This window comes from Paramormyrops kingsleyae, chromosome 4 (assembly GCF_048594095.1).
Source record: "Paramormyrops kingsleyae isolate MSU_618 chromosome 4, PKINGS_0.4, whole genome shotgun sequence".
In the NCBI taxonomy this organism is placed as follows: domain Eukaryota; kingdom Metazoa; phylum Chordata; class Actinopteri; order Osteoglossiformes; family Mormyridae; genus Paramormyrops; species Paramormyrops kingsleyae.
The window spans coordinates 13,440,078-13,452,344 of record NC_132800.1 but is presented as its reverse complement, the minus strand read 5'-3'; the positions used below and the strand labels follow the sequence as shown (position 1 = coordinate 13,452,344).

The 12,267-nt window shown below is 38.1% G+C and overlaps 1 protein-coding gene and 1 long non-coding RNA gene across 2 annotated transcripts in view; one reads left to right on the top strand and one right to left on the bottom strand.

The window, feature by feature from the left end:
• The window catches only part of LOC111858556 (uncharacterized), a 62,378-nt gene that overhangs the window by 20,011 nt on the left and 30,100 nt on the right, over positions 1-12,267 (bottom strand). The window lies entirely within an intron of this gene.
• On the top strand, positions 6,123-11,573 carry LOC111858555 (homeobox protein engrailed-2b-like). Its single transcript, XM_023840428.2, has 2 exons — positions 6,123-7,043; positions 9,378-11,573. Exons 1-2 carry the CDS (start codon positions 6,569-6,571, stop codon positions 9,692-9,694), a joined length of 792 nt encoding a protein of 263 aa, XP_023696196.1. The 5' UTR covers positions 6,123-6,568; the 3' UTR covers positions 9,695-11,573.

Here is a 12,267-nt window from a genome sequence, read left to right as displayed (position 1 = left end):
ATTAGACTTTCTGTGGTGGTAGTCTCTGAGAACCTGCCCATTCTGTCGGGGTTTATTTACGCCAGGACGATCAGGAGGATTAAACAGTAATTAAAACCTATGAATTACACTCCGCCTACACTTAGCTCCATAAACTTCCACGCCCAACATTTTTCCAGCCCGGAAAAGAAGATCCACGGGCTTAGACCAAAATCTTAAGTTAAAGATATGGCACGTGGTTGCTTAAACTAACAGCCGAGTGCGTCTACTTTTGTTACAGTGTATACATTTATAAAGACAATTGCGCCATTGTACGACGTTGCCTTGGGGCATCTTCCAATCTAGCCAGTTGTTTTAATTTGGCATGATTTGCAGAGTTTCATTGTAATTTAAAGGTAGCAGACTAGCTTCAGGGAACTACGGAAAAACACGAAATAAATATGTATGAAATAAACGCATTAACATGACTGGTACACCCGGCTGTGTTTGTCCTTCGGCGATATTTGACCAAAAAGATGAACCTACTTTAACTTTTTTTCTCGTTACCTTATACATGGGTGTTAATTTCAATGATGTTGCCAAACCCACAGCCGAAACGAGCACCAAGCCTATCGCACAAAGCCGCAACTGATTGAACTGAACTGAATGGAAAAGACCGCTACAGGTCCTTGCGTCGCAAATTACATTTCAATGGGCGTCATTTATTAATCTAGACACCGCACAAAACCATCCTGGTTTCTGGACTCCACTACAGTCCACCTTTTGCGGGGGGCAAAGACTGGGAGCTGCTCTATTTCCGGCATCAACAAAAAAAAGCCCACACTACTACTGTTCAGCGGGGCACATCTGTAGTGATCTCCAAACTCTATGATCTGTGAACTGGCAAAAGCTACGGCGTTCATTCACAAATCCTCTTCAGCGCGTAGCCCTTTGTTGCGAAACCTCTACACCCGGAGCGCTGAGTGATTGTGACGTTTGGAAAGATCCGTGCACGGCCCGGGAAGGGCTGAGAGGAGTCGGATCCTGCGCGTTCACGCCGATCCATTAAGCTTCCATATTGTTTTAATCATCCCACGGTATATTTCCCTACGAAGTCTGCGTTTTTTTTCCTTTAGTCACGCCGATCTTATATTGAACAATAAGATATCACAATGAAACGTATAGAGGAAACGGATAGCGACCTGCTCCATATTTCTAGAAAGATAGGCAAAGTATTTAAAACACTTTACAATAGATTGCCTTATCAAATCAAGTGATCAATATATACTGTCTATACTGATTAGCTTCAATAAGATCTTCGGGACCAGACGTGCTTCGATGAAAAACTGAAAGGCTAACTTTGGAAATGTACTAAATTTGGTGAAATATTCCACCAATTCATTAGAAAAACAAACAAACAGTGTAGTATTTAGGTGATTCACATTTTTAAAAGTAGCATCGCCATCTGATTAATTTCCTATGCATACTTTAAATACAGGGAAGGTTTGTGAGAAGGATTTTAGGAAAAAAATAAAATAAAATTATTCCCGGTAGACTTTTAGCGGGTTTATAACTCACAGTAGAGAAGGTAAACTAAAATTTGCCCATGTTCTTACCAGAAGGCGTATTTCACCTGCTGGTAGCCGGAATACACAAAGTAAATATTCACAGGACTCCTTGCCAGAATAATTATTCACTTTTTAAAAACATATCATGTACATTAAAAAAAAAAAAAACTTTAGTATTTTAACCGAGATAGAATTACCAGTTAAAATGAAATTAATGATAACAGATCGGCCTAATAGGCTACTGGAATGTTCTTAAATGTACGTATACAACACCGTATATAACTTTATGGATAGAACCTAAATCCAGCCTAAAGGCTAGTAAACGAATTATTTTCAGTAACCAATTACCAACAATTTGCGTTACAAATGACGTTTAAAACGTTTTCACATAAGAGGATCAACAGCCCATCCGTTAATTATTGACTACCATAACTTTGTTTTGACAGTTTAACGTGTACATAGCTTATCTTTTAGGGCCAATATGAGAAAGTATGGTATCGTCGCTTGGATTTTAACAGAATTTTCATTAGTTCACGAGTTAATTGGATTGATTGTATTCATTTGTTTAATTTTCGTGTTAAAAGTGAATCTGCTACAAATTATGTGAAAGAGGACTACCAACGAGCTAGTCACGAAGAAGTCCTAATTGTTCTAAAAGTATCCCCTGTGCTTCGCATTACGGAAACAACAGGTCTGTAGGGCATTAGGCATAATTTAAACTGCCGATGTTGCGTTACCTAACTCTTTAGAGTTCATTAAAGTGCTTAGCTTTGACTTGTCCAAGATAGAGTGATTTAAAGGTGTAAATCCCTTGGTATTCCTTGGAAAAATATCTTATTTCCTATGCCAAGCCGGTGTCCATGCCGGTGGAGGTGTAGGATTCCGGTCATTTGGCACGTTGTTTTGTCTGAAGGGATAAAAAGTTCGGAAGTTCGAAAAACACTATTTTTGTAAGTGAAGTTACGAAAAATACCGCAGGTGGCAAAGCAACACCAGATACCCTGCGTATAGGGTACCTCCAGTTAGCGCGACTCACTACCGCCAGCAACACTCTAAGTTTGAACTTAATAACCACATACACGCAAGGATGGTATAACCAAGAAGTGCGGAGATGATGAATTATTCAGATCTTATTGCTCATGTGGCTGGTTTGCACATCGCTAAGGTTACGGATTTTATTGCTGGCAGTGCCTTTATGGGGGAGGGGTTATTTCGTATCTATAAATAGGACAAGGTTTGTTGAATAAACCGGCTATCTCAAGATTTAGGAAGGTCGTAGAAGCTGGTATAGGTTGAAGTATATAAGATACAACCCACTTTTGATACAACAACGTACTCTTTGCGGAATCACAGAAAAAAACCAACGCGCTGGATATTTCCACACTTTTGTGGTGTGTATCAGGCGAACACACACCTTTATACCCAGGAACGAGGTCTACAAAGCTTTGCATTCATGTATAAGGCAAATTACGAAGACCGTTCAGCTGTTAGTTTCGACATTAAGCTGTGTGTTGCGGATAATGCTACATAAAGACTTGTATGTTATTTAAAAAAATTCTACGACGCTAGTGAGGTGTACAAACACAAAATATTTCGCCCGTAGCATATAGTCATTTAAATTGTAAAATGCTACGCTTTGTCATGTTATGTCGGACTCGGATTTTGGGAGAAGATTGGTGTAGCATTTCTGGCCAAATTTTTTGGCTGAATTGTTAATAGGCCTATTCTCAGACGTAGGCCAGACTGGTTCTGATTTAACCCTTTACAGTGTCAAGCTTTCAGAACTATGTCCTTGACCATTTCAATGTATTGTATTCAAGGACAAAGTCAACCAGAAACCAATTTCTAATTAAAACAACGGTATTTTGCACTATATATAATATCCATTTACGCATTATTTAATTGACATTTTAATGGCCCAGAAACATGTAATTTGTTTTTAAGCTAACGAATAGTGGACTGGAAGTAAAAAAAAAAAATGTACATTCAGACAATCTGACCAATCAAAATTACTGAAGAACAAAGAGCCACGAAAGGACGAAATACAAAAGTAATAGCCACAGGTCTGCATTGCAAATTGGTATTAGAACTTGGCCATTACATGAATTCTAACAAACTGCATTTACAGCCAACTGCATTTATAATGGAGTTGATTTTTGACAAGGTAGCCCTCGTGTGATAAAGGCGGTTCCTGTCTATAACGTTGGATGTGTTAGATCGGGGCTGAGGGCAGGCCTCGGTAGTAGCTGTTTGTCTTGCCTCCCATTGTTTTCCAGTGATCTGATATTGAAGACTATCGTAGCATCAACCGGCAGGTCCGTAATTATCAGAGCATGAGGATTGCCTATTGAATTACTTTCGTTATTCTCACTGCCGGTAGGAGAGTAAGGCTAAGGTTCCAATTTTCTATATTTCTTTCATGTTACGGCCATGAATTTTATTTTAAGTTAATAGCAGAGTGGACGCCTAGGAAACTTCTTATGAAAATTAGACTGTTTTAAGTAATTATTTATAACCTATTAATTGCCGAGGGATGCCTTAGACAGAAAAGACAAAAGAACTAAATTAGAACGACAAAGAAACATACATGTTATAAAAATCTCCTAGTGTTCCAGTTTATTTATTTAAATAATAAATGAGCACATAATCGTGTAAATGGAAAACGAATTTGGCATCATTTTTAATATTATTCATTGAACTGACCAATACGGTACGCTTACGGATAGCTGACGCTATTATGACAACAATGACATGGTGTTTAATCTAAAATGTATGGTAGTCTGCATCTGTTTTCCCGAATGCATCAATACACAGCTGGCTTGCAATATCCCTTAAGGAAAACTTTTGAATATGTGTTTAATGGAGGGTTTCACAGCAACTTAAGGAGGCTTAATTACAGTTTCCTGAGCGCCATTGGGCAGTTGTGTTTCCTAGAAGATGACATTTGGGAGTCACCTTAACAGTTCTTTCCTGTCTTTGAGTGGCAGTTACATTGCAGCTACACTGCTAAACATCTACATAAGTCATTCAAACTTTTGCAGGAGGATAGTTTCAAAACAGATGGCAGGAGCGCCGGCACGTTAACAAGCTCGTGCATCGTTTTTCACAGCACAATGCGTGTATCGCGCTATAGGATTTGTACCCTTAATCTACAAAGCAATTTGTCTACATTGTGTTTGATGAAAGATAAAACGTTAAACGTTTAATAACGAAGCCCTTGGATGTTTCAAACACAGTTTATAATACTTATGGAGGTGTAGATTTATAGACCGCTGACATTTTAACAAGGGTAACACATTCTCTCCTACCAATCATTACTGTGGAAATGCTGTGCTGTAGCCATCATCAAATCCCCTTTACTTCTTGTGATCTCTACTGGAAGCAATTTTACATCACAATTAAACAAATAACATGAATTCATGCATGCATACATATTAAATTTGGTTATACGCCCTGATAATTTCAAACGGCATGCTCATGAATTTGTTCATCATATGTTATATGCACCATTATCATTTTCTGAAGGCAGAGAAACGCTGGCGCCCAAACTCAAGTCCCCGTATACTAGTTGCTGTTTGTTTTGTCTTTGGCGCTGCTCGGTACCATGTGTATCCGTAACACAACAGTTTGTTTGCATCACTGATTTCTTTTAAAGCGGCACCGGCCTCCTTTTTCCACGCCGACCCCCTCCTCACTATTAGATCAAACAGCCCGAAGATTCCCCCTGCATTTGGGGAATGTCCTTCGCACTGCAAGGTGGCAGAGGAGAGAAAGACCACAGTCTGCCGAGTCTGAATTTGCTTAGCCAACAATAGGTGAACTAAACGAGCATCGCTGAAGAAGCTTCAGCAATAGTCCATTAGATCGGCAGAAGACAGTTACGGTTTGCCTCATTATTTATATCCATATATACTAGGTGTGCCCCCTGCTATCGTTATTTGATAAAAAAAAAAGACTTGGGAGTAATCGGCTCCCCCGCAACGCTTCTGCAGCGTAGTATTTAAAGCGTATAAATCTAGAATATTTTTTTCAGTGAATGAATTATCGAAGAACTGTGTCCAGCATATTCTGTCGTATCACAGTTTTCCCACAAACCTCCGCTCATCGCTTACAACGGCCGCACGTTGCTGGGAATTTACGTAATTCGGGCGTACCTCCTGCCAGAAAACTCTGTGTACACTCTTGCGAAAATGCTGTATTTGGCTTTGAAACAGCACATCAGAGCCAGCATTTTTTTTACGCAAACGCGCCTGAGTGTCCTCACTCTGGTTCGGTTTCGCAAGGTGCTCCTCGTCCTATTCACTAAGCATTTCAGGGGTGCGAAGTGATTTTTTTTGGATATACAATACTTATTTTTATTGTCAAGTAGGCCGATCAACATTTTGCAACTGGTATAAATATACCTGAAATACATTCCGTGGCTCAGTTTAATAAACAAGCGCACACCACGCTTAAACGCCCGCTCCGTATCAAAAGAGCTCTGTCACTTTAAAAGAGTAGTACAGGCGAGGCTGAGTGCTGTCATTTACTCGCGAGCTAGTGTCATGTGGTAAAAACCCTCCCTTCCCATTGGTCAAAGGCACGTGTCTAGGATACCGGACTGCAACGTCACCCGAGGGACTCGTATTAAAAATAAGAACAAAAATCCAGAGTGAAAGTATTTCAGGATCACTTAGCGCGTCTTTATTTATCCTTAGTCTAGTAATTGAAGCACCACTGGTGGACTGACTCAGAAACGGATCATGCTAAATTGGCTCCCCAAATGGTATTTATAAAGCAGAAAAATAGAGGATAGCCCAGCTGGAATTGATGAACAAAACTATGATTTTTCTTTGTGAACACAAGAAAGGGGCACCCGGTGTTTAAAAGCGTTCAGAATTTGAAGGATACTTCTCCCCTTTAAATTTCATTATACTGTTTTACGGAAGCAAGAAAAATTAAAAATAAAACTTAACGGAGGCACCCTAAATTTGGAATTTGAACACTTTGGTCTGGAAAAGCAATAAAGGGGTTAAAGAAAGAAAATTGGAAAGTGTATCAGTATGGAAGAAAATGATCACAGCAACAGAGAAGCGGAGCGTCAGGAGTCGGGTGATGAGTCCAACAGAGCTATTATCCCCCTTTTACAGGCACCGGGGAACCTGCAGCTGCCGCACCGAATCACAAACTTTTTCATTGATAACATTTTACGGCCGGACTTCGGGCGCAGAAAAGAAGGCGCGTTGGACGAGAGCAATGTTTCGCGAAGAGAGGATAACAGCCCCTCGGCCCCCGGAACGGGCCAGGTAGGAGGGACTATAGCGGGAGAAGGGACCTCCAACTCTCCTCCGGTTGGAGGGGCAAAGAAGGCTGACATTGCCGTCGATCAGAACGCGAAACCTCGCGTAGGTAGTGGGGACCAGTGCCTAAGCTCGGACTCGGATAGTTCCCAAGCCAGCTCCACAACACCTTCCAGCCAGCCCATGCTGTGGCCAGCCTGGGTGTACTGTACTAGATATTCCGACAGGCCTTCGTCAGGTAAGATTTCCTTTAAAACTTGTACAAAAATCGTTACCGACCTTAAATGCCTTTTTGGAAGAGTGAAGGCAAAATTGGTATTAACGTGAATCAATGATTACCAATGATTACCCGGGAAGTTACGTTGATTTCTTTTTCAACTCTACTTCGCAAAAGAAATCGTGGTTGGTTCACGTAGTGAACTGAATGAAACAACCGTAACATAGAAACTCGGTTACATTAAAACAGAGAAGTATGATCAGAACGCGACGATTTCCTTCCAAGCCGACCCACACGCCCACCTCCTAAAATCTACACTGCTAAATGATACCAACAATTATGACAATAATGCCATTAAGAAAAGGGAATAAACAGAAAGTTCGTGGTAATATCGTGAGCACGTTTGATGAAATAATAATTAACCTTAAAATCAGTTAATAGTTTGCTCTAACGTAAAATGCTAATGTTTGTGCATACACGTAAAGAGCAATCAATATGAAATCAAAGCAGTTAAATACAAACGAAAAGATTAAAAGTGATTCAAACAAATTTTATTTTTCAACTGACATATGAAGCCCACAAATCTTCTTAAAAAGATTTTTAAAATATTTAAAATTTAATTTTACAGCTACTTCCTATCGATTTTTTTGTAACGAACGCTTATTTTATTTTATTTGAATATATTTGGCCTTATGATAAATAATTAACGCCATGGAGTATGATAATAATATCTGTTAACCCTTCATATAAGTACGGTGTAAGGTTGAGTAGCACATTGCTACGAAGGGGTGCAAGTTGTAAATATTTAGACAACTGTACTTTCCAATAGCCTATTGTAAAATGGTAAGAGGATTCCCCATAGCTATAAGCTAGTTTCATATTCTGATTACACATTCAGTAATTTAATAACAGTGCTAACTACCTGCATTAGTTACTTAAAATAAATTATATGGATGGGAAAATCTAGTTTGCGCATAATGCGAGGAATAAAATTCTTTCGGCGCTAGGACACGAAAAGGTATATTTGCGCCATTGTTACGCCGTCTTTGTTAATATATAATTTGCATATTTTTGAAAATGAAGTAGGCCTCGGATAGCACATATTTTCGTATACATGAAAATGCACTCAACAAAACACTTTAGTGTGCCGTTTTATAAAATATAAATAAATTGTACGTTATGTTAAATGCATATAGATATCTTACGTAGCGAACGGATCCGTACGCAGAGGATATTTCCTTGCGGCGGTATTGTAAACATGGTTCTTCTTCGCAATTTTCAGTGTTGGCAAATTAATTATTTATTTACACTTCGTTTGCTTTAAAGTTAGATGATACACCAGCTCACATCTCTCCAAATTCCAGTTTCGTCCCACTGTCTAAACTCCGTGCCATGACTCCACGGCGATATTAACTGTGACGCTTTCCATGAAAACATACGACAGCAAAAATGGAAAAGACCGATGTGCAGGTTCCTATTCTAACGCGTAAAAACGCCTAAAAGAATTCACTGCCTTGGATGAAACCCGTTTCATCTAGTTTACACGGTTATTCTTTCTTGAAGCTCTTGCTGTAAATATGATCTGTTATTTTGCCCAAGAGTAATGACTAATTGTATCCATAACCAGAACAGAGTACGATGCTGCCCAGTATGCCGATGTGAATTTGATTATAGTATATATTCAGCGGTTCCCTATAACAGTCAGCACTCAACGTGCCCCGTGATTCCTCGTTCATTTATGTAGCTTATGTCTGGATTTAGCAGTAAATAAAGCATTCCAGATAAAACGATTAATCAATTTCTTCGTAATGTTTTGTCTAGACATATTTTACTCTGTACTTTTTTTCGGTGCAGTCTCTTAAAAACAGTTAGAAGCTGTTGTTTCAGAAATGCAGTTTTTAGTAGATATTGGTGAATCGACTATATTAGATTAATCGAATAAATAACCCCGAAATCCGTAAGAAGTTTCATATGGAACGAACGCTTATGAATTCTGTTCCTATGGTTACAGAATGAGAAAAGGAGCGCCTCAACCCCTCCCCCCAGACGTACTCATACATACCACCCTCCCTTGCTGGAACACATGACCTCTCTGGAAATAACTCCTCATCTCCATGTGTTTATTACTATATTACTACAACAACTTCATATCTCTGTGATTCTTAAAGTGAAACAGGAAATCGCAACATTGTATTTAAACTAATTAAACAGAGACGTAAACGATATTTCTTTTTTAGTTTATTCATTAATATTTGTTTATTTGTTGTGTTTAGTTATAGCATGACTGTGTGGAGGGCCATCCGTTTTCTCCCCTCCGGCAACTAATCAATCCGTTTGTTCGTTATCATACTACAGGACCCCGGTCTCGTAAACCAAAGAAGAAAGGCACCAGCAAGGAAGACAAACGACCGAGAACAGCCTTTACAGCAGAGCAGCTCCAGCGGCTCAAGGCTGAGTTCCAGACCAACCGATACCTGACCGAGCAGAGGAGGCAGAGTCTGGCGCAGGAACTGAATCTTAACGAATCTCAAATCAAAATCTGGTTTCAGAACAAAAGGGCCAAAATTAAGAAAGCGACCGGGGGCAAAAACTCGCTGGCTTTGCACTTGATGGCGCAGGGACTGTACAATCACTCCACAACATCAAAAGGGGACAAATCAGACAGCGATTGACATTTGAAGAGTACAGAGTATATAAAATGCAATAATTTCAAAAGGGCCAGTGTATAAATATACCAGCATTAATGGTTTTAAATATATGTATTATTAAATATACGTCTGCAATATCATGTATATATAATTTACGCAAACAGTGTTGTACAAAGCTCGGTTTTAAATATATTATCGATCTTGTTATTTTCTTCTTGAAAAAAAATTAGATGCTTCTTCTAAAGAAAAAAAAAAAACAATTAAGTTCATGTCCTTTTCTAACGAAACACCAAGCGCTTTTGATTGGCACTTGATACACAGACACATCTGACTATGAAGAAAGAAACGTCTTGCTGAAGCCCAAAGATTTTTTGATGCATTCAGGCAACTGTGAATCGAAATAAATTTGATTGCTAAGCTATATTTTATTTCTATGTTTGTTTGTTTGATTTACTAGGATCGTTTTTATCGTTTTATGTAATTATATCACTAAACCGGACATACGCAAGCGTTGGGTAATCATATGGAGGTCAGGCTGCGTGTATCCATGAAATATATCATCATTTTGTAAAGATCGTACACGCTAATATAGTCATACTGATAACTTAAAAGTATATATAAACTATATAAATGCATATATATATCAAAGAAACTAGAAACACCGGAGTGCCAGACCTCCGATCGCAGGTTGTCTTTAGCTACCAAATTTGGTATGCTTCGAGGTGGCTATATTTATCAGGTTAAGCTCACAGACTAGAAGACTAACTTAAATGAGAAAAGATAGATAATACGGTTGCAAAATTAGCATTTTTATGTAATTCAAATGTACTAAGGCCTCTAAATGAAAATGATATAGTTTTTATGAAAGAGCAATATAATATTCTTTTTGTTTTGTAGCACGAGTTTAATTTCATATGATGATGCCTGTGAACAAGAGATAGACAACTTTGTAGCATAGAGACAATGTTTAAATACTCTTCAGCACACCATTTTGGACAATAGCAGTAAATCAGTGCCGGCATAAAAGATGATCATATGCGTCATTTATGAATAAATATATACAGAGATACATAGAAGTATACATTCAGACACATATACATAAATATGGTTGAAACAAATCGAATGCGTTGATCTCTAATGTATAACAACGATTTAAAATACTGTTTTATTGTTGTTTGCAAAGACCTTAATATTTGTCGAATTTTGTATTTATATAGATTATATTGAAAATCTATCCAATGACTCATGTTGCTTTTGAGAATAGATTCTGGGTTGTTTACACGCTTATTTATCTTGCAATAACTTTTTGTGAATGAAGCATTTTTGGGGAGGGGGGCTTTGCATGACAGCTGCAATTTGTTACTTATGGACAGATAAAGGTGTTTATGAACTTGGATCTTAGGTTATGAACGTAAGCTGAAGATTTAAGTTGTAGATTGTATCCATACCAAATTGTGGACATTTTTATTTGACTCGTGTGAATTGTGTTTAATTGTGTATATCTGAAAAGTGTGTATGAATTTAAACCCACCAAACTGAACACACTTTGCCTTAAAAGTTCGAAAACGAACTTTTTATGAGAAAGAACTGTGCTCTGAAACAAAAGTATTAGGATAATGCATACTAGTTAATTCAGGAAGGAGTACTGCCTTTATTTCAACAGTTGGTATGACATAATGAATTTATTCATCAGCAAGTTATATGAATGAATATGTTATAGAAAATACGAAAAATGGGATTGCGTTGTACTAATCAATGCAATTTTTTATTTTATGTTGTTTTGAAATATACTTGGTTTTAAAAAATACATGTAAATAATTTGTATCACTTATGTTTAATTATGTAATTAACTGTCACCTTAAAACTGGAAAAGCAAGCAAATAAACCTCGACGACAACACTAATCGAAGTATACCATGCATGCTTTCTGAAAGCTCGAGCAAAATAGCCTGATGAAAGGCCACTGGCTTCTACGAAGTCTAGTGTAGAGAACATGGGACATCGGGAATCATCTTAATGAGAGCTTAGAAACGCTCTGAAAGTGAGAACTCAATTTGCATCTCCCATGAATTATTAAATCGCATGCGAGCGTGCGGAAGTGACGTCACAGTGGCCGACTCGGAGCCTTGTCGATTCACTGGGCTATAAAACTGCAAGCATGAACATAACGACGAGTCTCTTTAAATCGTCGGATCTGTACAGCAGAATGAAGTTCTTTTTTCCAAGGAAGGACAAAATACTTTTTACTGATAATTTGCTCTTGAATATTTCATGTTTAATAAGGAGTAAGATTCCACTTCATATTTTATGAGGGACCTCCCAAAATTACTGATAAGAAACCCTCAGACCTCAACCATGTAGACGGTTCGCATTTTAAAGTCTATTATTATGTGCAAAAGTTGCACAAATAAGTTATGAAATCTGTTCATCTGCAAGCTTACAGTTACACTGCATACTGTACATGCAAGCTTGTAAACAAAACATTACACGATGCTTATTCAGATTTTTAAAAGTTTTATGCAGGGGAGAAACTAAAAAAAACTAATGCTAAAATAAGAATGCTGCATTTATTTATTTTTACAGCACCTGGGTATGAAG